The sequence below is a fragment of the Misgurnus anguillicaudatus genome, chromosome 15 (genome assembly GCF_027580225.2).
Source record: "Misgurnus anguillicaudatus chromosome 15, ASM2758022v2, whole genome shotgun sequence".
NCBI classification, from domain to species: domain Eukaryota; kingdom Metazoa; phylum Chordata; class Actinopteri; order Cypriniformes; family Cobitidae; genus Misgurnus; species Misgurnus anguillicaudatus.
In genome coordinates, this window is record NC_073351.2 from 11,682,154 (window position 1) to 11,709,483 (window position 27,330).

General features: G+C 38.1%; 1 protein-coding gene across 8 annotated transcripts in view; it reads right to left on the minus strand.

The window, feature by feature from the left end:
- The window catches only part of sphkap (SPHK1 interactor, AKAP domain containing), a 157,758-nt gene that overhangs the window by 31,068 nt on the left and 99,360 nt on the right, over nt 1-27,330 (minus strand). For all 8 annotated transcript variants that reach the window (XM_055173467.2, XM_055173465.2, XM_055173471.2 and 5 more), the window contains 2 exons: nt 24,849-24,945; nt 10,105-10,215 (listed from right to left, as the gene is read on the minus strand). In XM_055173467.2, the coding sequence (XP_055029442.2) occupies nt 10,105-10,215; nt 24,849-24,945 (208 nt within the window). The remainder of the gene's footprint in view (nt 1-10,104; nt 10,216-24,848; nt 24,946-27,330) is intronic.

The following is a 27,330-nucleotide window of genomic DNA, read 5'->3' on the forward strand; positions in this document are numbered from 1 at the left end:
AGGTATGGGTTTTAGGGTTAATGGTTAACTTGGTTACAGTTAGATGGGATGGATGAGATGGGAGTGATTGCTTTTTTACCTGGAGGTCCAAACACACAGAGATAAAAAAACACCAAATAAAAATAAGGTCTAAATAAAAACACTATTTGTTTGATCTCATTAAAACAAAGATTGTAGTGTTGCATACAGCTCTGATGCAAAACACAAATCGAAAACCATTGTCACCTTACACTGCACACAGTGCCATCCAAAAACCAAAGCAAATAAAAATGAGACGAGACAAGAGGAAATGATAGGGGATGGCAGATGAGATTTGTGGAGCCTTAAAAAAAACTGAAAACTTACCAAAACAATACAGAAACTCTGTATCTCTTTACTTCCCTAGTTGGCAGCTACAACTGCTACCAATCTTCATTTAATTACAGACTAAAGCTGTTCATTATGCTATTCAGTTACCACGGTAACTTGGTGCTGCCTCCCAACTAACCCCAGCCTGACACTGACCCCTAATTCTCATCCAAATATCTACCACATAATTATTTCTGCAAATATATAGTGCCCACACACATTGACAAATGCACGCATTGCCTTGAGATATAAAATCTGATTGAAGTGAAGTATGTAATCTTATCTATGTATGTTAACATGCATACTTAGTTAACATGACAGCTATAGGTGAGCCATTCATATGACGACTTTCAAATAACTGCAAATATGCATACATCCACAAAGACTTTTCGGTAGGTTTACAATTAATCAAAATACTGAAAATAAACAAATAAACAAAAAAGGTACTCTATTGTCTCCTAAGCCCACAAGAGGGTGCAGCACAATGAAAAAATACAAACAAAATCAATCATTTTTAATTAAAACGATTATAAAAACGTGCATCAGGTACATAAAATCAATGGGAAAGTGCATGAAGAAAGAAAACAAGAACAAGCCCTTAAAGGATTACTCCACTTTCTAAAAGTGAACCTATTTCATTGCTAAAAACAACCCTATTTTGTATATTTCGTATAATACAATGTGTTTACGTGGTTTATGGTTAAAAAACACATTATTTTCCACATAACGTACATTTTTATAGCTCCAGATTTCACTCTCTTCATTCAACAGGCGTATTTGAAAAGCTCAGTGTCCCTGATTGGCCAGCTAATCTGTACTTTGTGATTGGCCTGAATACCTCTGACGTCAGCCGGAAATGTGACGCTCCTTACCATGTTTGAAAGATCCGGTCACAATGCAATGCTAACAGGAGTAAAAGGATAAGTCCATTTTCTTAAAAAAAATCCAGATAATTTACTCACCACCATGTCATCCAAAATGTTGATGTCTTTCTTTGTTCAGTCGAGAAGAAATTATGTGCGACTTACGTAATACATCATCACGTCAAGAGGTCACAGATGACCTATGCAAAACTACGCCCCAGTGTTTACAAGTGTGAAGAAAAAGGACCGTTCCGATGTTGTTGTATGTGGAATGATACTAATTAATGTCTTTTTGTCAGTTTATTGTTTAAAATGGTCCGCAAATATGTGCGTTTCATATATGTAACACGTGACCTTTTCACGGCATTAGGCAATTACGTGAGGTTGCACTGGCACGTCACAGGACCGGAGATAGACGAGAAGTTGTGGTTTAAAAGTGCATATTTTTTTCTTGTAAAATATGATAATCGTTTCGCTAGATAAGGCCCTTATGCCTCGTTTGGGATTGTTTAGAGTCCTTTAAAACTGCAAGTTTAAACTGCATTAAAACTATTACGTGTTGGGGTCCATTAAAGTCCATTAAAATGAGAAAAATCCTTAAATGTTTTTCTCAAAAAACATAATTTCTTCTCAACTGAACAAAGAAAGACATCAACATTTTGGATGACATGGTGGTGAGTAAATTGTCTGGATTTTTAAAAAAATAAAATAAACGGGGGATGTGAAACATTTACAGCTCATCCACTTTCGACCACATTCAGTAATGCGGTCACGCATAGACCATCCCCTCGAATTAATCAGGACAGAAGCAGTCGAAAGTAGACAAAACAGCTGTATATAAACACCGGGTGTAAACATGAAGGTGCCTCTCTCTCGTCCACTAGGGCAGTCGTAGGCTTGTAACCCAAGAGTTGAGTTTCACGGCTGGCAGGTTGCGTCTGTGGTGTCCTTGAGCAAGGCACCTTAACCCTAATTGCTCCCCGGGGGCTGAAGGGATAGCTGCCCACTGCTACGGGTGTGTGTTCACGACTTGCAGTGCATATGTTCATTACTCACTGGGATGAGTGGTGGGATCCCAGTTAGTATGGGTAAGCAGAGGTCACATATCACTGGGATGGGTTAAATCCCAGTCACACTAACTAAACCAAACACATCCTAATCCCAGGTGTATACAGCCTCTGAATGCAGTTGTCACTCCCGAATCTGTGTAGTGTGTACGTGGCCAAGATTTCCCACTGATGAAAACACATGCTCAGGTCTGTCCTATGTGCCAGGTAGTGGATACATAGTAAACAATCTCTGCCATCACCTGATAGGATTGCTACGTAAGCGGAAGCATAGATTCTCTTTCATCACAGGCAGAAAAACAAGACGTCATCATCACATTGCATGCACATCCTGACACAAGAAAATATGCATTTCTTTTTTTATTCGACGAATGTTCGAAACTCTATTTTGACAGTTCCTGCACACACCCACTACAGCTTCCGAAGTTACTTTATTAGAAATCACACAACATTTCAAACAAATGGTCTTGCTAAGCTTTCAAATCATTGGACATGGACTAACCGAATAGTTGCATATTTAATCCCAGCAATGGGTGACCCAGAAACCAACCCCCTCCTGTTATCTCCATCCTGCTGTTTGATCACTGCACTCTTGAGAAAGACGTTTTACATCGGGTCGCTCCAGTGGGACTGACCTTGCAATTAGAGTACTTAACTTTTCCTTTGGAAAAAGTGTCTGCTAAATGACATCTAATATTATGAATTCTAATTAATGCCAAATGAATCACACGTGATTTTAATTGATGCCTGATTCAATCCCTGAGCATGTCCTACAGAGATCAACTTCCAAGAGTTAATTGCTGTGTAACAATGGAGCAGAGAAAACGAGAGGGAATGAAATAATAGGCATGATAGGAAAAAATCCATTAAATTATACAAGATGGTCTAATTGCTGTTATTTTAACAACGGAAAATCAGTGGGTTGAAGGAAACAGAAAAAATTGCATTATGTTAACTGATGTGAAAAACAGAATATATATGCATAATCTCACACCGATTATGTGCAATAAGATGACACTGTGTAATGTCATGTCAACACCTCAACCACGTTTTTTATGGGGTAAATGTCACAAACAGATTAAACAAAAGCAATCCACACACCTACATTTTTCCTGTTACAGTGAACGTATGTGATATGTGTTGTATGTATAAATAAACAGGATTTATAAAGTTGTTCTTGTTTTTATCCAATGAGAATTATCTGGATCATAAAAAGGTCATTCCATGGAAACACATGGATGGAGAGAAAAAAATACTTGGTGACCTCGATAGCTAAATAGTCTAATTTAGCTAATTTAACAACGGAAAACATGGTTTGTTCGCCGAGTGCACGGTCGAAAAGGGTTGTTCCTATTCCTGTAATGAGTAATGGGTGTGTTTTGGGCTTAATGTGCAATAAACTAATGAGAGTCTTATCTCTCATCCCCTTTAAAAACCAGTTGCGTTGGTGCTATGTCTAATCCTTATTTAGATGACGGACTTTGTAAACTGAAAAACTAAGCGGAGGAAGAAGACCCCCAATTTAAAATTAATGTTAAATAATTGTGTTGTTTTCATTTGTTTTGAAATTGTTATTTTTTGGATTAAAACTTTTAAAAGCCGTTTTCTTTTAGTCATGGAAGTAAAAATAGCAGGCTTTTAATTGCTGTAAATGTATGGATATCCAACATCATCAAAAAATTTTTTTAGAAAAGGTTTGTACTCTATAAATACTTAATTTGTAACAAACAGGAAATAAAGAATTAACAAACGTGCGGAGAGCCGAAACGTTTCAGCACTCAGAACAGCGGCATGATTTTTTTAGGCATTACTTAAAAATGTTTCTCATCTCACCATATCCACAGGTCACCATATACAATAAATCCATGGGCTATCACTTAAAAAAGCATTTAAAAATAGATGCAATATTTGCATTTGTTTAAAGCAAAACATCTAATTACTTACCAGGCTACAGGTAAAACATCTCTTCACGCCCTCTAACGTCTTATAATCGGTCCTCATTTATGTCCAAGAGACTCAATAATAATCGTTTACATTTTAATCCTTTAATATTTCATATTATTAAAAGGGTTGTGTTCTGCTGCGCATCCATGTGTGCAGTGGTGTAGTGCAGGGTATACGCAGGTATACGGAGTATACCCACCTCTTTTTTTGATGGCATGGGGTATACCCACTTCTACTAGGGGCATAAATTAAGAGTATACCCACTTCTCCAGACACCACTACACCACTGCATGTGTGTGATAAGCAAACGTGCATTGTCATCCCGTTCTACGAAAATCCAGATGTATAGCCTATCATGTGCACTGCACTGATTGCTAACATTAACTAGGGGTATCAACAATAATAGATTCGGCAATGCATCGCAATGCGTGCATGTACGTGTCAGCATCGATGCAGCAAAGTGCCATGATCGATTATGTCACTGTTTATTTTCTGGCCTCGAGTGGACAATAAAGGTAAAGTTTCAATTACTTCCGGGGGCATAACAACAACAATCAAGATGGCTGAGGCGGAAAGAGATGACCGTGATAGACGGGTAAATAAAAACGCACCCTTTTCCATGGAAAGGGACATATGGGCACATTTCGGATTCTATGAAGTTAATGGGAAACTAGACAAGACTTACTCTATCTGTAAATTCTCATCTCAGGTATATAATTGTCATTGTCTTAAAACTGCTAAACTTTCGTTTTTGTTGAGAATAGTTGCACTTGACTTTACTACTTGACTGATTAAAAATTTGCCTTGTTGTGTACAGTAGAAATCTGATGCATCGCAATGCATCGAAGAATCAAATTGAACTGAATCCTTACCTGGTGAATCGTAATTGAATTGAATTGTGAGGGCAGTGCCAATGCACACCCCTACTAATGTTAACTATTATTGCTCAATATCTAAGGAAAGATAAAGAAAGTAACACCTAGCTGAGGTCAGTTATTTGTAAAATGCATATGCATAGGTAATGTTTAACAGTAAAATCTAAATTTAGCTAGCACCAAAGTTATAAATTATTACAAGTAAAGCACGGGCATCATCTCACAGTTTCTTCTTTTTTCTTTTATCAGATCCTGTCTTTTTGGAGTCATTTCCATAAAAGTTGCCTACTTTCTGTCTGTCAAACTTTGTCAGGCCCCCGCGCGATTAACCAGCGCAGACCATCCAAGGCGAGGGGGGCATACTTTCTAGAGTAGAGCAATTAAATTATCTTGTTCCCCCTTTTTTGTTAGATATACATGGCTAAAAAGTGCCTAATAATATTTCTATAGGCTGATAAAATAATAATAACGGCATTATAATTTTCTTTCATTAAGCTATTTTTGGTGCCCCCTCAAACCTTGGTGCCCTACGCACAGCATGTGATGCGTGTTATGGGAGCGGCGGCGCTGCATTCAAGTAAACTACCTAATCACCTTAGGTAGTGACCAGCTGTCAACAATCAGCAATTTCGTGTCCATCTGATCAGCATTAACCTATATAGACTAGCAATCGACTCATCCACGTTTTTAAATAGTATTAGCATCCCTCCACCACCCCATCTCCTCACACTTGCCTGGTCACCTTTCTAACCAGAACAGTGGGCGAGTGTTCTGGGTTCAGGCCAGTACCGAGCTCGTGGCCCTCTCCTCGGACAGCATGCCAAATACGCATTTCAACAACTCTATCTGACTTATTTGTAAGTGTGAACTCATGAACCTGCCTATTTGTGCCAACTTTGATATTTGCACATAAATAACTCATCATTCTGTCAGCATATTCACTGTTTGCTCACCTCTGCCCTTCTGAGACCAGATTAAAAATGGAAAAAATGTGAATACGATTTGATTACTTTTACTGAAATAGAGACATTAACTAATAATTATACTGCATTCAAATTCACTAATGCAATTTTCATTAAGTAAGAGTCCAGGCCTCTGACCGACTGCAGATATGGCTGATAACTGATAATTGCAGTAAAAGCAGAAGTGTGAATGTGACACGCTGGGCTTTGTGCGACTCTGAGATACGGCAAATTAATTCCTTTCGCGTGCATTTAAATTTTATTGATATATTGATGTCCATGTTTTCATTTTACATTAATGCATTTAACAGTCGTTCTCATACAAAAATGTTATTACAGTCCACTTAAAGTATACTGTACATTTTATCTGTGTAATTTCCCTGGGAATTGTTTTAATGAGCAAGCCAATGCCACAGGAACATTTCAGATTCAAAAACAAAGAAAAGTGCTTTTAAGGCTCCAAAAAAGCTGTATTGGTGCATTTACTGTCTTTCTCACGTTCTGTTTCACCGTAGCATTGGCACTCTGCATTGGCATTAAAATTTCTGCGCCAGCTGGTGTGTGTGGGATTTGATTCCCATGTGGAGCTTTTGTGTTAAAGGGACATCATGTGTGACATTAGCACAGTAAATGCACAACCCTACTAAAACCTGTTCTGATGGCACCTGAGCCTGGGACTGGTGGTGTCATACTTTTACCAGCACAATGCACAGATATGGAAAAAATTATGACTTTCTGCCATCACAGATCATGGCCTGTCATATACCATATCTGCAAAAGCAACGGTCATCGTACTTGGTATAAGAGTAATGTTTGAATGGTAACATTTAAATGAGCCCAATTTCCTGCTTGTTGTCATCCAAAACTGATGCAATAGTTATATGTGGGTGCAAGAGGTTTAATATTGCAATTTTGAAATGTATTTTCCTATTAAATCTTCCTATTCAACTCAATAGGAGCATGCAGCACTGAAAAGTACATGACCTGAATGATGCATTCTTTATGTACTGTATAGGCACACATTCAGCCTGATCACACGTGACCCTGTACCACAAAACCAGTCCTAAGTAGCACGGGTATATTTGTAGCAATAGCCATCAATACATTGTATTAGTCAAAATTTATTTGAATTTTTTTTTTATAATAAATTATTATATTTTTAATGCCAAAAATCATTAGGATATCAAGTAAAGATCATGATCCATGAAGATATTTTGTAAATGTCCTACTATATCAGTGGCGGCCAGTGACTTATTTTTTCGAGGGCGCACGATACGAAGTTCGTCACAACATGTATGTAGCCCGTCGTGTGTGGTGCGTAATTTCAAAATATGTGTTCTGCGCGTCGAGTGAACCTAGCCGTTTCTCAATGTCAAGGAAGGATCCTCGGAAGCTAAAATTTCGAGGATGCTACGTCATCGACGTCCGTCTAAGGACTGTTCCAATGTCGAGGATCCTTGAAATTTCAGCCAAGGACTGAGTCCTTCGTTCGAGAAATATCCCATGTACAGGAAAGGATGCAAATTTGTATCCTTCGCGCTCTTCACGCGCGGAAATCACCCACAATCCAATGCGCGCAGCACCGAAAGCACACCTTTCAATCACGCAATGACGTAATGACGTGCACTTGCTAGCCTGTTCCATTTAACGTGTTCTCCGAATGCTTAAAAGGAGCCTCGCCTAGAATCTGAAGGAAGTGACTTGTAAGGACTAGTCCTGCCAAGGAAGTATCCTTGACATTGAGAAACGGCTCCTATGTGCATCAAGCGTCTTGTCAAAATAAGGGCCTGCTGCAGACGCATCTAAAGGGTTTATGATAAAAGAGACGCTCACGTTTGCCAGATACTCACATAATCTCATGCATAATCAAAATTTACTGTTAAGAGAGTGTCTTGCGTGTATTTTGTGAACATGAGCGTCTCTTTTATCATAAACGGTTTTGACACGTTTGCAGCAGGCACTTATTTTGACAAAACATGTGATGCACATGGTTCACATGAAACACATATTTTAAAAACACAAGCAACACACATGACACTCCGAACACATATTTTGAATTTGCGGCCCTCGGATGAGCAGTCACGAGCCGCCACTGATAAATATATAAAAATGTATTTCTCATTAGTAATATGTGTTGCTAACACTGATCTATATAAATGACTGGATTGCGCATAGAACGCTTGACGTAACTGCGTGAGGTGAAGCCAGCGCAGAGTTCGAGCCGCCATCTTGGTATACCCAACCGGCAGAGAGCGTCATTGACTTCCATTCAAAATCATGATTAAAATTTACCCCCTTTACAGCGTATCAGTCACACAAGGTTAATTTTTAGGACAAGTGTACGTTAATTATTTGTTAATTCTGGTGTTATTTGCAATGTTTATGTTTTAATCGGGCAGGATAATGGATTTACAAAAAAACGTTAAGGTGAGTGTGTCTGTTGCATTTGTTAATGACACGGGTATAAATAAAGTTTTTTTTGACATTCAGCTACACGGTGACGGTCAGCGTTATTTCTCTAAATAAGTTTAGGTAACTTGTAAGTTTAGATAACATAATTACAAAACTAGCAAATTATTGCATGCACATACGGTACAAAGCATGATTATTTATTTAGAATTCAGAATGAGCACGTTTATTGTCATTAATACTAAATATGCTGCGGTCTGTCTGCTGATCTGATACTGTAATGAAGATGAATGTATAATAACTGATTAAAAACTAAAATGTACAACTTTCAGAATATTTACATGCTTTGGACGTTTGTGTTGTAATAATGTACAGGGTAACTTCACATATAAAAACGAATAAGATTAAAGTGATGTTTTATCATTAAAATCTGACAACGTCCATTGATTTAATAGAACGTTTGGGTATACCAACATGGCGGCGCGGTGGCTTCACAAGTGTGACGTCATGCGCAATCCAGTCATTCATACATATCAGTGGTTGCTAAGGACTCATTTCGACAACTTTTTAGACGATTTACTCAATATTTCGATTTTTTGCACCCTCAGATTCCAGATTTTCAAACTATTTTATCTCAGCCAAATACTGACCTATCATAAATATAATTTATTCAGCTCTCAGATGATATATATTAATTTTATACAGCTTTTACTACACTGTACTACTACACAAGCATTTTTTCAGACATACCATTTAGGTGTAACGAGTATAAAAATGAAACAAATTACGCAAAGTCAACTTTAAAGTCATTTAAACATACATCAAATATTTGACCTAAATGGTCTAATTTGTTACAAAGAATATATTATATAGCTATAATTCATTGTTTAAATTGCTTGAATTCTAGTCAAATACCTAGAAGAAAGAAACAAAGGCTTATATCGTAATCCTCAGCAATCCTTTTATAAAATTACCATTACATTTAGACATTAGCAGGTGCTTTAATCCAAAGTGACTTTTGCACAGCGTTTCGTCCTATAGTAGCAATAGTATTGAATGTGCTATACAAATGTACTTTCAGCTTACCGTAATTTTACAGTTGATATTCAGACAGGCAATGTTATAATCACCAAAAAATCAGAAATGAAAACACAATCATGGCATAACTTTATGCACAACAAGATCTAGATTATTTTACCGTCATTCACATGAATTCAAGAATCTTGTCATTAAAGTAAAACGTGGTATACAATCTGTCATTAGGCAGTAATTATGCTGTCCTGCAGTTAGTGCAGCACTTATCCATGTGCAGTTAAACACATTCTCTCACTTCAAAGAATAACTGCATCTTTACTCAGCCGCAACCGACATCATGCCACATCATCACCCCAATCAAGACACCATTTATCATGGAAGATGGAGCACAATATAAATGCCACAACGCTTCCACGCTATCTTATGCATACCCACCCAAACAGGTAATGTAATCACAAGTATGGACATAAGCGTATAGATTACTTCAGCACATCTGTGTGTGTAAAGAAAGAGAGAGAGAGAGAGAGAGAGAGAGAGAGAGAGAGAGAGAGAGAGAGAGAGAGAGAGAGAGAGAGAGAGAGAGAGAGAAAGAGAGACTCACTGTAGGGCAGCTTCCCTCATGCTGGTCCTCCAGAAATCCAATTCTGCAGAGGGCCTTATCATTCTTCAACCAGTACTCAGATGAATCCAGCACACTGTTACTGCACAAAACCTGCAACAAATACACATATTTACTCTGAGGATCAACCTTTTAACGAAAAAAAAAAAAACGGAATACTCAAAGACCATCGTGTATCGTAGAGGTCATATTACCTGGGGTTAAAGGAAAACTATATGATTCCAATTGCAACCAAATAGATTTCCCTTAATCTCAGAGGCGTCATGCACCATTTTTTTAAGGGGGCACAGTGTGCACAGCTCACAAAAATTTGTGCATACACAGACATTAAACAAAATATTGTGGAGCTTTCAGCCTTTTTCATGGCACTTACATTTTATTTAATTTTTCAAAAATAACCCAGCCATTTTTAGAGTGTTGGCATTGTACCAAGATGAATGGTGAAATTTTGAAAAAAAAAAACATATTACACTGTAAGAGCCCTAACTTTACAAAATTATTTTACTTGGTGCCATGATTTTTTTTAAATGTTTTTAATAGTTTTGCAAAAACATGCTCAACCAAAAAGTTGATTTGTCACTTCATGGTAAAAATAGAAAAGCAAAGCTTATGTTTCCAGATCATCCATTTCTGTAGTCAGAATGTGCTGAGAAATATTAATTTCTGATCATGCACAACTATGAATATAAAACCCAGGCAGTGAAAGGGTTAAATATAAATTCTGAACTTCTTTTCAAAGTGAAAAAATACCATTTATTGAAGCTAAGAAAAATGATAAAACTAAATTATGACCCTTTTATCATCCAGTGCAGCTGATCAGATTACAAGTGGGCAACCAAGACATATTATCAATTACACTGTGAATTAATGTGTGATTAGATTTTGTCTTATTAAAGGGCGTCTAATTTTGTGACTACACGTATCACTTTATGTCAGTGTGTCATCTCATTATACACTGTCAGAAAACCTGGTCAAAAAATGCTCCCAGGGTTTGACTGTGGCTGCACCCTTTCAAAAAGTACAAATTTGCACCTTTCATCATGAGTTCATATCAAAATATTGGTATCAAAGAGTGTATATTAGTACCTCAAATATGCATATTAGTCCCTCAAAGGTACCAAATGTATACACATCTGTATCCAAATTGTACATGTTAAGAATTTGATTTGAACATTTGAAAGTTGGTTACAGCTGCAATTAAGGTTTAAATACACAAGTACTACAGCAAATAACATCATCTAGTTAAAGGGAAACTTCACCCATTTGCATTAAGCTTTGTACCGTTAGAACCCCAGTCATGTTTTTGAATGGTCGTGCACCATTCCCTCAGTTTCCCCTGAGAGGGGAGAAATACTGATTTCAGTGAGGCACTTCCTTCTTTCAATGATGTAAAAATCGTCATTTTGCGTCATTGAAAGAAGGAAATCCTGTATCTCTATTGAGTGTGAAAGACTACAGACACTCATTCCTCATTTTTCCAAGGTGGGGGCTATGGGTGGGACCCACTCACGCTTCAGACCAATTACAGATAAGTGGGTGGGACTTACGAAAATATACGAACACAGACCGAAAAAAAACGACCAGCCGCCATCTTTATGCTAAGCTAAGCTAAACAGAAGTTGTGGAGCGAGCCAGAATTCATGTTACAATAACAGTGGAAGTTAATCAATATTACATGGAAGAGGGTGATTTTACAAGCGTGATGCTCTAATCCGCTGTACATTGCACCTTTATGAGCCACAATACTGCAAAGAGCTGAGGCAGATGTAGGAACAGAAGCCCGAGGAGTAGGCCGGAGCCTGGGCGTCGGCTGGGTAGAGGAGCCCGGTGAAGAAGCAGCAACCATCGGCCTCTGCTGCGTAGAGAAGCTTGCCTGTTCTCTCGCTGTGTGGCTTCTTTATAACATTTCTGCATCAGATAAGGATATGGACGTTTGTTTGGTGAAGGTTTCTATGCAAGAGAGGAACTTTGCGCGCGTTTGGAACGTTTATTTCACGGACATGTTTCGGTTTACGAGCAGACGCGCTGCGGAGTATATAAGCTTGGACGGACTCGCGCCGTTTGCTTTCGGTTTAACATTTCTGGATCAGATAAGGATATGGACGTTTGTTTTGTGAATGTTTCTGGTCGCGTGCTTATTTCAAAGACGTGTTTCGGTTTACGAGCACAAGCTCCAAGAGCTGAGGCAGCGCGTCTGTGGAGATATTATGCAGGGGACGCGTTTGTGTGGAGGATGCAGGGATAAACGGACTAAAGTGAGTGTTTATATTTTCTTTGTTATACTAACGTGGCATTTATGTACACAATAGCATATCTGAGCGGTGTTTTATATGTCTATATTGTGAGAGCAGTGAGGCCAATAATAACACAAATGTAATTACAGTAAACAAGAGACAAAAAGAAAATTGGTAAAACTAAATAAACATTTAAAATGCATACACTTTTTTTAAGTACTTGGAAAGACATTTGTACTGTGGATCTGAAACCGCACGTTACTGTTTGAATAAGACTTTGCTACACACCAGGCCAGAGTGTTATTGTGTGTACCACAATGTAATCACGTTTAAAAGTAAATCATGATTGGTGTCAGTCAGACACAGTGGTGGTGGCTATTTTCTTTGTTTTACTAACGTGGCATTTATGTACATAATAGCATGTCTGAGCCGTGTTCCGAGTAATGGGAGTGGCTTGCAGAGCTGTGCATTGTGGTGCATAGTGGCAGTTGTAGTTTTTCATACAAATGTGCTCTAAAGTCACATTTTGTCTTTTCTCTGTCAAATAGGCACAAAATTCTACATTTATGTTACATTTTGACTACAAATATGACTCACTTTCCATAAAGATTAATGTTCCTATCGGTGAAATGGCCCTTTAAGCTAGATATATAGTTCATTTTTTTCACATACGCAAACCTGATTTTTGTAACTGCACGTACTTTGTATGCGTAGGTCACGCATGCATTGAATGTCTAAGTACATGTACGAGTCAAATATATACTTTGCAAGGCTGTGCATTCGACAGTTCGGGTACATTCGCATACACTTAAAAAGTATACTCCGGCCTTTAACAGTATATAGATTACAATACAAAGTTATTTAGATTAATATTATCTGAATTACTGCAGTACACAAGACCACAGTATTGGTACATTTTAATTCAATTTCTTAATCTCTCGCCTTCAAAGTATTTTTATCTCTATCACACATTCAGTGTACAAGTGTCTCTCCAGACATTAACATGCATGCATATCATGCATATGCAAACACATTAAGAAACACGCAGACACAATTAAACAAATGTGTTACTTAACTAACATTTGAATATTTTGTGTCATGCCTTGATATGACATTCAGCCCCTGCATTGCATAATTAGTTTAATTTACATATGCATATTTAATACCGTCTACTGCAATAAAATGAATTATATACAAACTTAAAAGCCAAATAACAATGTTAAAGTCATGAAGTTATGTATTATTCATGTACTACTAAGTGTTTACCTCTTTACTGAGCTTATGATGGGTAGTACATTCATAACCTTTAGGTGTGAGTAGGGCACAAACTAACGCAGGGTTAATTTTAACATGGCTACTTTACATATTTATACAGGGCCGAGCACATGGATTAAAGTGAAAAAAATTCTTCTGACTGAAATTTTTTTCAGGCCAAGTCATATTCCTTGTAAATAGGCGAGACCAATAGCATTCTAAGGGGAGATTTTTTTTGCCATTAATGCCATATTGAAGTCTACTGTGGCATTTATAGGGTTGCCAACTGTCACTATGAAATGCAGCAACGGTGCGAGTATGTTTTCTTGTGAATAAACAGTGTTAACACTTAATTACAACATATGATAGGTTTATTAATAGTTTGTTCATTTACAGCTTTACTTTTAACACAGTCCTTTAATTGAACCATTACCTTTAATATCTGTCTAAAACAAAACACTTGTGACTCCTGCACTAACAGTTAAAAACGTTATCCCGTCATGTTAATCTACTTGTGACAAACTAAAAAAATTTATTCTGTAAAATGTAGTTTGCAGGGCATTTCAGATTAAGGTGAAACCGCTAAATAACTCACTATATAAAAATAAATATGAATATCACAACCTTTAATGAATCTTAATTATTTATTAATTGTAAATCTTATTAATTTTGGCATTTACTTATACATTTTTTTTAAATCAAGGTTGGAACTGGTAACATTAGTTTTATGCACCATGAACTAACATCAATTACTTTAATGACATAAACATGAATTAAAAAATGCTTATATACTCCTATATTTTTCATAGTTTGTTCATGTTATATAATGCATTTAATAATGTGAACAAATACAACTTTTTTAAAAGTGGTACAGAAATGTTTATATCATATTATTCAGTACACATAAACGAATAATCCAGGGTATGTTCTGCTCACACAACAGCTTACAGTCACAGCTCTAATACAGTATGTATGAATATAAACCCTGAACGAGCAACTCGAATAAAACTCGTGTACAATTCACACAGAACGCCTGTAATCATAGTGACAGTTACATTAAATGACTGTACCCTTTATCAACAAATTATTATTTTACAATAGAGGCAGGGCTGAGGTGCTATTTTCGCAATGTTATGCACTTAAAACAACGCTGTAATGGTTTTGTTCTGTGTTTACTTGTGTTCTGTGTATTTTTGTATTTTGGACTTTTATTTTGATACCCTGCTCTGTTCTGACTTTTATTTTGATATTCATCATGCCATGTCACAGTTCACATTTCCTGTCTGTCTGTATATAAGTCACTTCCTGTTCACCTGTTCCTGGCTGAATATTATACAATAGTAAGCCAGCCTGTTACCTGTCTGTACCTGTTTACCTGCATCCTGTTTATCTGTAACCTGTTAATCTGTATCTGTTCCTGTTTTTGACCTGTGCCTGTACTTGGATTTTGATTGTTATTCTGCCTGCCCTGAACCCTAGCCTGTATTTGGATTTATGCTTTGGATTTGCCCTATTGGATTTGTTTGCTGGCCCTTTTTGGGATTTTACATAATAAACACCTTCTGCACATGGATTCACCTTTTCTATGCTTTCATTAAGCACCCGTTACAGAATATTCAGCCACAACCGGAATCCAGCAAAGGTCAGTAATCTCCCACCAGCACCATGAAACCTGTTTATGCACTACTTGCACTCCGTCAGAACCACCGTCCGATTGAGGAATATGTTAAGGATTTTTTGGACTTGAGTTACAAGGTACATTTTGATGACATTACTCTGAAGAACCTGTTCTATAATGCTTTGGACGAATGGCCGCGCTTGTGTATGCCACGTGATATGTCTGCCTGGTCCCTGGAGAGTTATATTGACTTTGCTTTGTTACTGTGTGGCTCACCATTTACTGTGGGTGTTGCGGATACACCTCCAGTGAATTTACACAACCCATCAAGCCATTTCATGCCGGTTCTGCCCAAACCTGAATATGTCATGCCTGATCATAAAATGGCCGCCACCATGCTTGCTCCCAAAATGGCCGCCATCCTGCCTGTCCCTAAAATGGCCGCCATCCTGCCCGTTCCCAAAATGGCCGCCATCCTGCCTGTCTCTGCACCTGTTCTCGAGAGAGCTACAACCATTCCTGCACCTGAGCTTCAGAGGGCCGTCGTCACCACCACACCAGCACTTAGGAGGGCTATCATTCACCCTGCACCTGCCATCAAAATGGCCGCCATGCCTGAACCAGCTACCGCTGAGGTATGTCTTCTTGAATATATACTACCTGAATTTGCCATAGCCCTGTGGTGCGTCTGGTCTGCCTTCTGCTCTGTTATTCCCGAGGTTCCTCAAGGCCCTGCATCTGATTCATCCGACTCATCTGATTCATCCGACTCATCTGATTCATCCGACTCATCTGATCTGCCCGTCTCATCTGATCTGCCCGTCTCATCTGATCTGCCCGTCTCATCTGATCTGCCCGTCTCATCTGATCTGCCCGTCTCATCTGATCTGCCCGTCTCATCTGATCTGCCCGACTCATCTGTTCTGCTCGACTCATCTGATCTGCCTGATCTGCCTGATCTGCCTGATTCGCCTGATTCGCCTGATTCACCTGATCTGCCTGATTCACCTAATCCGCCCGACTCCTCTGATTCTTCTGATTCATCTAATCCATCTGATTCATCTGATTCGTCTGTCCTGCCCGACTCATCTGATTCGTCTGTCCTGCCCGACTCATCTGATTCGTCTGTCCTGCCCGACTCATCTGATTCGTCTGTCCTGCCCGACTCATCTGATTCGTCTGTCCTGCCCGACTCATCTGATTCGTCTGTCCTGCCCGACTCATCTGAGTCGTCTGTCCTGCCCGACTCATCTGATTCGTCTGTCCTGCCCGACTCATCTGATTCGTCTGTCCTGCCCGACTCATCTGATTCGTCTGTCCTGCCCGATTCACCTGTCTTGTCTGATTCATCTGGTCCACCACCTGGGACATCGCCACCCTGGGCTTTGGGAGCTTTCCCAAGTTTTTTTTGGGGGGGGGGTAGTACCCGGACACAGGGAGGAGGCAGAGGACACCAAGGCGGAGGCCGAAGTGTGCTCGGACCCTTCCTCTCCCTGTGTTCCAGGTCTATTCCTGCCTCATGATCTAGGTCCTAGCCTGCCCCATGACCCAGGTCCTAGCCTGCCCCATGACCCAGGTCCTAGCCTGCCCCATGACCCAGGTCCTAGCCTGCCCCATGACCCAGGTCCTAGCCTGCCCCATGACCCAGGTCCTAGCCTGCCCCATGACCCAGGTCCTAGCCTGCCCCATGACCCAGGTCCTAGCCTGCCCCATGACCCAGGGCCGAACCTGCCCCATGACCCAGGTCCAAGCCTGCCCCATGACCCAGGACCTACCCTGCCCCATGACCCAGGTCCTAGCCTGCCCCATGACCCAGGTCCTAGCCTGCCCCATGACCCAGGTCCTAGCCTGCCCCATGACCCAGGCCCGCATCTGCCCCATGACCCAGGCCCGCATCTGCCTCATGTTCCTGGACCATCCTGGCCATATGACCCAGGACCTCCCCTGAACTGCCCTGCCTTTGCCAAGAGGTCCTGGCCCGCCCGCCCACCCTCTATTGGACTTTGTAATTTGTATGTTGGGCTCCGGGAGTCGCCCTTTAGAGGGGGGGTTCTGTAATGGTTTTGTTCTGTGTTTACTTGTGTTCTGTGTATTTTTGTATTTTGGACTTTTATTTTGATACCCTGCTCTGTTCTGACTTTTATTTTGATATTCATCATGCCATGTCACAGTTCACATTTCCTGTCTGTCTGTATATAAGTCACTTCCTGTTCACCTGTTCCTGGCTGAATATTACAATAGTAAGCCAGCCTGTTACCTGTCTGTACCTGTTTACCTGCAATCTGTTACCTGTCTGATTCTGTTTCTGTTATCTGTATCTGTTCCTGTTTTGACCTGTGCCTGTACTTGGATTTTGATTGTTATTCTGCCTGCCCTGAACCCTAGCCTGTATTTGGATTTATGCTTTGGATTTGCCCTATTGGATTTGTTTGCTGGCCCTTTTTGGGATTTTACATAATAAACACCTTCTGCACAGGGATTCACCTTTTCTCCGCTTTCATTAAAGCCAACCCTGTTACAAACGCATTGTGCGCAACGTGCGTATATTACACAAGAACAAAATTCAAGCTCACTAAGGATAAACAGTCAGTGATGAAATAAAGATAATAAACAATTATGTATCTTAGTAAAGGTATAAATTGATTTAGTCAGTGAAAGATGAATTGTTTGATTAACATTAGTGACAGATATAAGCAAAAAATGTAACTTACCCTTTTTCTGCTGTTTACTTTCTCCTAAATCCTAAATGGTCGTGTTTGAGGATACTTGCAAAGAGGGGATTTTTGACGCATAACCTTATGTGTATTTAAGGCCAATAAAGCGGCAAAATTACTCACAAGCTCAAAGAGAAGCGAATGCGCGACTTGCTTATTCCCCTCATACAGAAACAGCGCGCACATTTAAGACTGTTGTTATTGTTTCAATTTAAAATCACTTGCTTTTAAATGCGGATACATGTACAAACGTCAAGATTTCCTGACCACGCGCACATGCAACTGCAAGAACTGACCGGTGGATGACATCAAAGTACTGCGAGAGCATTTCGGAAGCAGTTTCGTCTAATGAGTTCTCGGTTCGCTCTCACGGGATTTTGATGTCATCTTTGCGCCACGTGAAGTTTACCCATGAGTTTAACAAACTCGTTGTATCAGCAAGTGATTAGATCAGCGTAGCAGTAAAAAACGATCACGTACGAGACAAATCAATTACCCCAAAAATACAGGACCTTACTGTGCAAAGACACGTAAATTACCTCTGTTTGAATTTCTTAGCCCACGAACTGAAAGCTTGCCAATCTTCCTCATTTCGCTAAGCCAAGTTGATCTCCATTGGTCTTATACATCTTTATCGAAGTCCAAAACATCGGGTCCTTTCTGCATTACAAGTATGTCCATGCTAGCAGAAATAAAGTTACCTCAGTTTAACGTGAGATACAGCCCGAAAACCCGGAGTGGATCTGGTGTGTAGTGATTAGAACGCTTACAGTGGAGAGAGGAACGTGATTTGGCTCCACTCCAGGCTTTGATCACATTCCACTTAACAAGGTGAAAACACGGCGTCTTTATGAAAATATATTTTAATAATTTTGCAACTGACGGAAATCCGTCGTAGACCCGCTGCAATCGACGGAAATCCGTCGCTACGACGGAGAACTTTAATCCATGCGAGCAATGTGTGATTTTGGTCTTTTTCTCTTACTGTCAGAAGATGATCTCCTGTGAATTTGTGAAAAGTTTTGATGTGATATTGAACAAAGAGTGTTTTGGAGGCATAATAGAACATTTCTTCGTCTTATGTTTTTTTGATTTCTGAGTTGGACCAAATCCAACCTATATTATTTTAATCACTGTGTTGTTACCTAAAACATAACACCATTTTGAAACATGTCAGTAACTGATGGCTGGGATTGAAAACACAAGCAGGGTAAGTTGTCACACAGTGTTACAATTAAGCCTCATGTATACAATAATAATTAAATGAAAACAATGTAAATACTGTTAATCAAAATGATAACTATAAATACAATATCAGGGGAAATAACTCACAATTATTATGATTTTTTTGTCTTAATTATGAAGCACTTTCAAAAAAAATCTTATTTCTATGCATTGCTGCATAATACAAGGATGGTTAGATGAAGGATCATGGATGGATAAATGTATATGTGAATTTCTATCTAGGCAGATATATAAACAATATCCACCTTCAGTATATAGACAGAATTTTATTAATTTCTAGCAGGTGTTACAACAAACCCTCTGTTTGTTACAATTAACCCCACCTATAAGGTAAGTTGTACTGTTTGCACATAACGGTAGGTCCCACAAACAAACGTGTTTGAGTGTTCATTTGTAGCAGGGATGTGTGTGTTGATTGTGTAAAAAAGTATTAATCTAACTATTAATCTGATTTTTTTTTATTATAGAGCCAAAGTCAAAAAGCATTAGTTTTGACTGCATATGTTCAGATCATGTATTCAGCTTGCAAAACTTGCTTTATTACTATGTAAATAGTTATGAGCCCTCATGCAAACTACAAATACATTAAAAATACACTTTTAATTGAATTACCACTAATACTAGTATATTAAACATGTTTGAATTAATACACCCATCCCATCAGTCTATGTGGGGGTATGTGTGCGTGCACATGCGTGTATGTGTGTGTTTAACTTTTAGCCAGATTCAGTATCTGTGCCTTGGCCGTGTAATCATTAATTATCTTAATGTGTGTTTAAAGAATAAACAGTGTGTGTGTGTGTGTGCAGATGTGTGTACTCTCCTGAATGTCAGTGTGCCTAATAAATTGATTAGAAGCAATCTGTGTGTGTTTGTATGTGTTTTTATGCATGGGCATGTGTGTGTTTTCCCTTGCTGTGTGTACCATCTGTACCGACTGTTTTCCTGGCGCATAACCATATGACAGGGTCATGGGAGGATTGCGTCACGGATCTTCATGGTTAAACCTCTAACATAACTAACATGATCTTTCAAGGGTCTGAGAGGAATGAGAGGATCAGTCTGAGGTAGACACATGTTGGTCTGAGCTGCAGCTTTACTGGGTCGCATGAGGATTCGTGTTTAGATGCGTAGCCCCACCATCCCTTGTGCTTAAGGTGCAGTGATGCAGCGTTTTTGCCTCTTTTTCACTCTCAGAAAAATACAATACTTTTCGGGATATGATTTTTTTTTTAAATATCTACATAAAAAGCATAAGTTAAGAGTAACAGGTTGACATAGTCTATAATGGTGTGTTCATACTGTACTTGACATGTTTGGTTATATTAAAACCAATTTCTTGGTTGGTGCGGTTCATTTGAGTAAATGTGAAGGCTGCTACCCAAACATGGATGCGCACTAAAAAAATGGGTTTCGGTCCGCTTTCAAAGGAACTCCGGTGCGGTTCGACTGATATGTCAACGGACTTGGACAAGAGACAGCGTAACGAACCAAAAACAGGATTTTACAGCGGGATGAGTGGTGTATGCAAAAACCAATGAGCCGAGGGAGAACGCAGAAGTTAAAGAGCCTCATTAACATTTGGTCCATCGAGCATATGCTGGAAAAATGCATAAAATGCTTTTAAAGCTTTGAAATGTTTAGTGACAGTGAAATATTTTCATTAACTCTGAGTAAGCACTGAAATGAGCACATTTACTCCAGCATGCAGCTTTTTGTTGCGGATGATCTGACTTCTGTCACAAAAAAAATTGTCATCAAAAAACAATCGTGTGGTGACCTTATTCTTACACGTTAAGATTTGTTATCTTTAGGTTTGCTGATAAAATGTCAGTACGAAAGCTAAGGGAACCAGGACTAAATAAATTGATTTCTTTTTTGGTCCAGAGCAAAAGAACCAAAAGAACCAAACTACAAGCATGAACACGCCCTAACAAATAGGGCTGGGCAAAAAAATGTATTTTTTGATTAATCGTTTTTTTCCCATGGTCGATTCAAAACCGATTCTCAAAGGTCACGAATCAATTTTTTTCCCCATATATATTTCCGCAAACATTGAACGTAAGATTAACGTTTATCTAATTACTAGTCTTCTCCATTCGACTGTTCTGACTTTTTTCAGCATACATTTTTCATCTTGCATAAAAATAGTATTGTATTTAACATAATTGTATGCATTTGAAAATTAGAGATGGGTTCTGTTTTAATGTACCCAAGTGTACCTAAAATACAAGAGTTTAATATACAGGTTCACTGTTCTTTTTATAAATATAGTATTTGTATTAAATCTATAATTATTGAGTTGAATCGAGTATAAAAATCTATCCGAGAATAGGATTTGAATCGAGAATCGCATATCGAATCGATTTGATAGCTTGCGAATCGAAATCCAATCGATCTGGAACATCTGAATCGATACCCAGCCCTACTAACAAACATGAAAGAAACAAATGGGAAAAGAAAAAAAATATTTTTAATTAATAAATTATTAGTATAATAATCATATAGCTATTTTTTATTTAAATATTAATAGTGCATACTATTTTTATTGTAGTTTTTTTGTTAAAAGAAAAAAAATGTATGAGCATATTGGTTATTGAGGTGAAGTGAAAGAGACGTAATGACCAATGAATGGTAATCCATACTTGGGTGGTGTGTGTGACTTGCATTTAACCCATCGTAAACAAACATACTTCACTGCAAGTTGTGAACACACACACCCGGAGCAATGGGAAGCTATTATTGCAGTGCCCAGGCAATGAGGGACAAGTGCCTTGCTCGAAGGCACCTCGGTCGTAACCTTCCAGCCGTGAAACTTTAGCCACAAGTTTTGTGATTGCAGTACCTCCTACATACTGTTCCTTTAAGTAAGAGCAAGATTACATTGTGTTACCTTTAAAGATACATTGTTACAGTTCCCTTTCGAGGGAACTAGCGCTGCGTCACTGCAGTGACACTTTGGGGACGCCTCCAGGAGGTAAGTGCGTCTGAATGTGTATATCAAATTCAACCAATGGTGAGGCTTAATGACAAGGACAGGGTGATGCGGGAACCAGAAGTATCGTTATCTGAAATATTGCTAAAGACGCCGTTACAGGGATGCAGGAAGTATGGCAAGGGAGACCCAGCATCTCGTTCCCTTCTCAGGGAACAACAGTTACATACTGGGTGTGCCTCATAAGTATTGAAAAGTGAAGCCTCTGGCTCTTTGATCGCCCCTCGTGGCTGGCTGCAGTACAAGTCATAAATCCCACCCTCTCCATTCAAACGAATGGGACTCTGCTCTAAATAAAAAAATTAGTCAGGTAGTTGTTATGACGCTGATATTTGTTCAAGTGTTCATTTTTGTGCTAAGTTTCACTTTAGCTAGTAATTTAATGGTATAGAAACGGGCCGTGTCGTTATGATTGACGTGGTTGAATTGGCCGCACAAACGTTTGGGCAGAAGTTTGATACCGCGGCTCCGCCTCTGGCTCCACGGACGATTCCTTCTGCGCACATTTTCTGTCTGACATTTTTGACTTCAATTCATTACAATGGAGGGAGGCGTCGTTCATCTTTTTTACAGTCTATATTACATACGTACACGAGACGTTTTCATTTGTCGAACACAAACTATGCAAAAAAGCATTTTGGTATGAATCAACATTTGCATATAAGAAATAAGCATTTAAAGTGAACAGTTTAGCATGTGAGCTTAAAAAGTCATTATTTTTTATATAAATTTTTTATATATATATATTAAACACTACACAGGGAATAATATGGATTTTTTCCACAGAAAACTTCTTGCATAAAATAGATTCAAGCACTTCTAATGACCTGTATCTATGTATGTATATTTTCAAAAACTTCCCAGGGCCTTGAATTATTTCCCCACAGATTCACAAACTTTCAAGGACCCGTGGGAACCCTGGACTCGGCAATAAACTATTAGGCCATGACTGCCCATTGAACACTTATGATGGGGTCACACTAGATTTTCGCTTTATTGCCTTCCATTCAAATGCATGCAAATGCAGAAGACCAAAATTCGTCACGTTCCAAAGTTCAAGACTGGTGACCTGTGAAATTGTAATAACAGTATCGCACATTCCTTTTCATACAGTTATAACAAAAAGCAACAATAACAGTGCAAGCATGAATGAATCTGTGATGTTTGAATAATAAAACAAATCTTAAGTGCATATCATATCCGATTGCTGCCCATATACTGTAAGCAGAGGTCTGCTAAAAATGTTCCATGTAAAAAATGTAATATGACCACAGCATTAGTCAAATAATGTATACTGATGTCAGTCATAAAATAACATTACACTTTCTCTAGTTATGACATAGCAATTAACTGAAGATGATAAAATTTGACATCTTAAACATGTTGGAAAAGCTGCACTATTCCTTTTCAATACTGCCTCAACCTCCTGATCTCAGGACAGCTCCCATGAAAGCTACAGAAATGATTAGTGCAATGTCACGCTATTGTAACCTCCCTCTTCTCTTAATCCTGGATCTGCTCCCACGGGGACCATTTTACTCTATAACCAGTCCACTAATAAAGTGGTTAGTTGAAACAGACATAAAGGAGAGATACTAAACTAATCAAGCTGCTTGTTCTGTCGTACTCTCTCTATCTCTCCATCTCAACCTTCCTCTCTTGTATTCGAAGTCTTTCTCCACACTGAACTCACACTGCTAGACCATCAGCTAATGCAAGCTGACTTGTAGTGCAGTTGCCTACAAAGTAATGTGCTGATAGCAAAAAGCCAAAGTCTCTGGATAAGTGGGAGAAGTCAGGCAATCAGTAAGGTTTGATTTAAATCACACTTACTGTTATGAGGCTCAAACACGCTGTAAGTATAGAAAGTATGACCAGTATCTTAAATGAGATGAAACTATGTTTCAGGCTATCAAATAATGGTAAATATCACAGTTATAGTGCTGGAAATTTAACAAAAAATGGTTTATATACAGTATTAAATAACCATGTGTCAATGGCTATTTTTGGATAATCCATTGATTTAAGTACTTTAGAAAATGAAAGGTACTTCATCTAATTTAAAGGGATAGTTCGGCCAAAAACGATATTAAACCCATGATTTACTCACCCCCAAGCTGTCAGAGTTGCATATGTCCATCGTTTTTCAGACAAACACATTTTCGGATATTTTAGAAAATATTTTAGATCTTTCTGTTCATTAAATGTTATGTTACGGGGTCCAGCAATAGTCCACGACCTTCAAGTCCAAAAAAGTGCGTCCATCCTTCACAAATTAAATCCAAACGGCTCCAGGGTGATAAACAAAGGTCTTCTGTGGGTAATCCGTGCGGTGTTGTTGTAGAAATATCCATATTTAAAATGTTATTAACGTTATAAACTACCTTCCGGTGATTTTAGCTTTTCATGTGGATGCACACAAAGAAGAAAGATTATTCAGAGCAAATAAATGAAGTATTTTTAACTCGCTCTTTGAACTGTTTCTCTTAGTTTACGCTAATGCCTGCTATATAACACCTTTTGGCAATGCTGACAAAGCACACTATGTACTGACACATAATGCAGCAATGTAAGAAACTTATACTGAATTGCTGGAATGTTCGAGTTTATGTACTTGCGTAAAGTATTTTGCAGAAAGACACACAAACAAACAAACAGTTATGCACCTTCTTGCAGGCGGAGACGGAGGACCCGATGGTGCTCTCAGTTTTGACTTCATGTGTCTCCACAGACTCCTCATACATGGCAGATGACTGGAAATTACTGTAGAGCAAGCAAAAAGAAAAGTTTCGATTACATTTTCATTTTAATTAAAAATTGGCTTCTTTATTTCTCTAAACTGTAGATAAAAGTATAATCAAAAAAGGAGAAATAGTAAGTGGCAAAGTAACTTGGACTTAATTAAAATCTTTAGAATTAATTGACTACCGGGGGTGCATTTAGTAAGGGTAGAAAAAAACTGTCAGTCATCTACTTCTTTAATGTGGCAGAGAATGTACAACATTATCCAATTTGTCCAGTTTGAGTGTTTCATCTGAGCTCCATATTCAGAGTCAAATTAGCCTCTTTTGTTTATATTCTCTTTAAATACAGTTTTTAAGTGTTCCCAGATTAATTTATTGCACGTTTCATTTTAAATGGACAGTTCACCCAAAAATTAAAATTCACTCTCATGTTCAGGGCTTCGAACCAGATTTCTTTCCCATTTGGTTAGTTCCGAACAGAAACATTATTTAACGTTTCCGGTTTTCGGTTCAACCCTAAAATTGATGTTCCTGAACTGGTTAGAATAAAAAATAAAGTTCCCGAACAGGTTAATAATGTTCCATGTCAGCTGTGGGACATACAAATAATAGGCTGATCATTAGGACAATAAACTTAAATTATTAGTCATTAGTCAAATTATTAGTAATTCTGACATGCTTTCATTTGTTGAGTGCACTTAAACACGCGCACACACACAGACGGAGGACGAATTCCAAATTACGCTTCGGGAAGAAGATGCAGCATAAACAGTCACTCCACATAAAGTGAAAATTACGTTGTTTTTCAGTGCTTTATTTGCCAAATGTATTTTAATGGACTACAGTATGACTACAGTACAGTATGAGACACAGTAGCATATAGGCATAGGAATAATCACGTTTCATTGAAGTTGGACCGGACACATTCAACCGCAAGTGCGTCTTTGCGTGCAGAAAATTGCTCACTTTAGTGCCTTTTTGTGGTTTAATTGTTTAAAATCACTTAAATGTTAACATTTGAAAGCCTCTGAAACATGTGCAAATGATCAACTTTCACCCTATTATTTCTGTTTTTTGTTCCGTGAACCGGTTCAAAGCCTTGCTCATATTGTTACCTGATTGGTTTTGTTACAAACATTACTCAAAATATCTTTCTTTGTGTTCATCAGAACAAAGAAATGTATACAGGTTTGTATAAACATGAGGGCGAGTAAATGATGACAGAATTTTCATTTTAGGGGGAACTATCCCTTTAATTTCAGAACTACACCGAAAAAAATGCAACTTAATTATGCAAGTCAAATTAACCTACTTTTTTAAGTTTTGACTTGTGACAAGACAACATAACAAATTTCAACTTGTTTTTCTAACTTAAAGTACCAAAAATATATGTTGATATTATATAATTTTTTCAGTGTAGTTGGTCTGTCAACAAGGTTAATAATTTGTCAAGTGTGTCTGTAAGAACTATTTAAAGAAAAAATGTTTTTTAATTTTCCATGTTAATTTCTTCTGTAAAACACAAAATTAGATTTTAGAAACATCTGTTCTGCTCTTGTGTATGGCAACTTTAATTAGTGATAGAGATGTTTCGATACCCTTTTCTCTTCCTAATACCTGGGCTCAGGGTATCGGTCGATACCGAGTACTGATCCGATACCCGGGTGTGTATATATACAGTTGTATATACTAGCCCTGTATGAATTGATACTTTGATAGAATTATATAATGGTGTGCTTCAGACTTAATCCTTAACAAAAAACAAGCAAATACATTACTATACATTTGGCAGTAATATTATTTATTTTTCGTAAGTGAAGAATGTCAAATGCAGCCACAAATCTAACACTGTTAACTGAAAAAGGTATTTTAGTTTTAGAATACAACTGTATAAAAACAGTGCAAATAAATCTAGGAATATATTAAAAAATTATATATGAATAATAATATTCAAAAATAATCTATTTAAAACTTAAAAAAGTACAGAAACATTTTTGTTAAATAAAATGCATTTAAATTTTTAAATACAAAAGGTGCAACAGTATACTCAATCAAGTCTTAAAATAAGAGAAATTAGTAAACTTGAGTAAAAGAGCAGAGCTCATCCTTCTCTGCCCTAGCCTTTATGTAACTATTGGCAGCATTTCCAAAACTAGCATTGGAATCGGAAACACCTTAATTAGTGCCAACTGACATTTAAGCCAACTGTTAATTTCTTTTTTGGTAGAGCTCTTAAAGGTGCAGTGTGTAATTTTTAGAAGGATCTCTTGACAGAAATGCAAAATAATATACAAAACTATATTATCAGGGGTGTATAAAGACCTTTCATAATGAACTGTTATGTGTTTATTACCTTAGAATGAGATGTTTTTTCTACATATATATCGAGGGTCCCCTTACATGG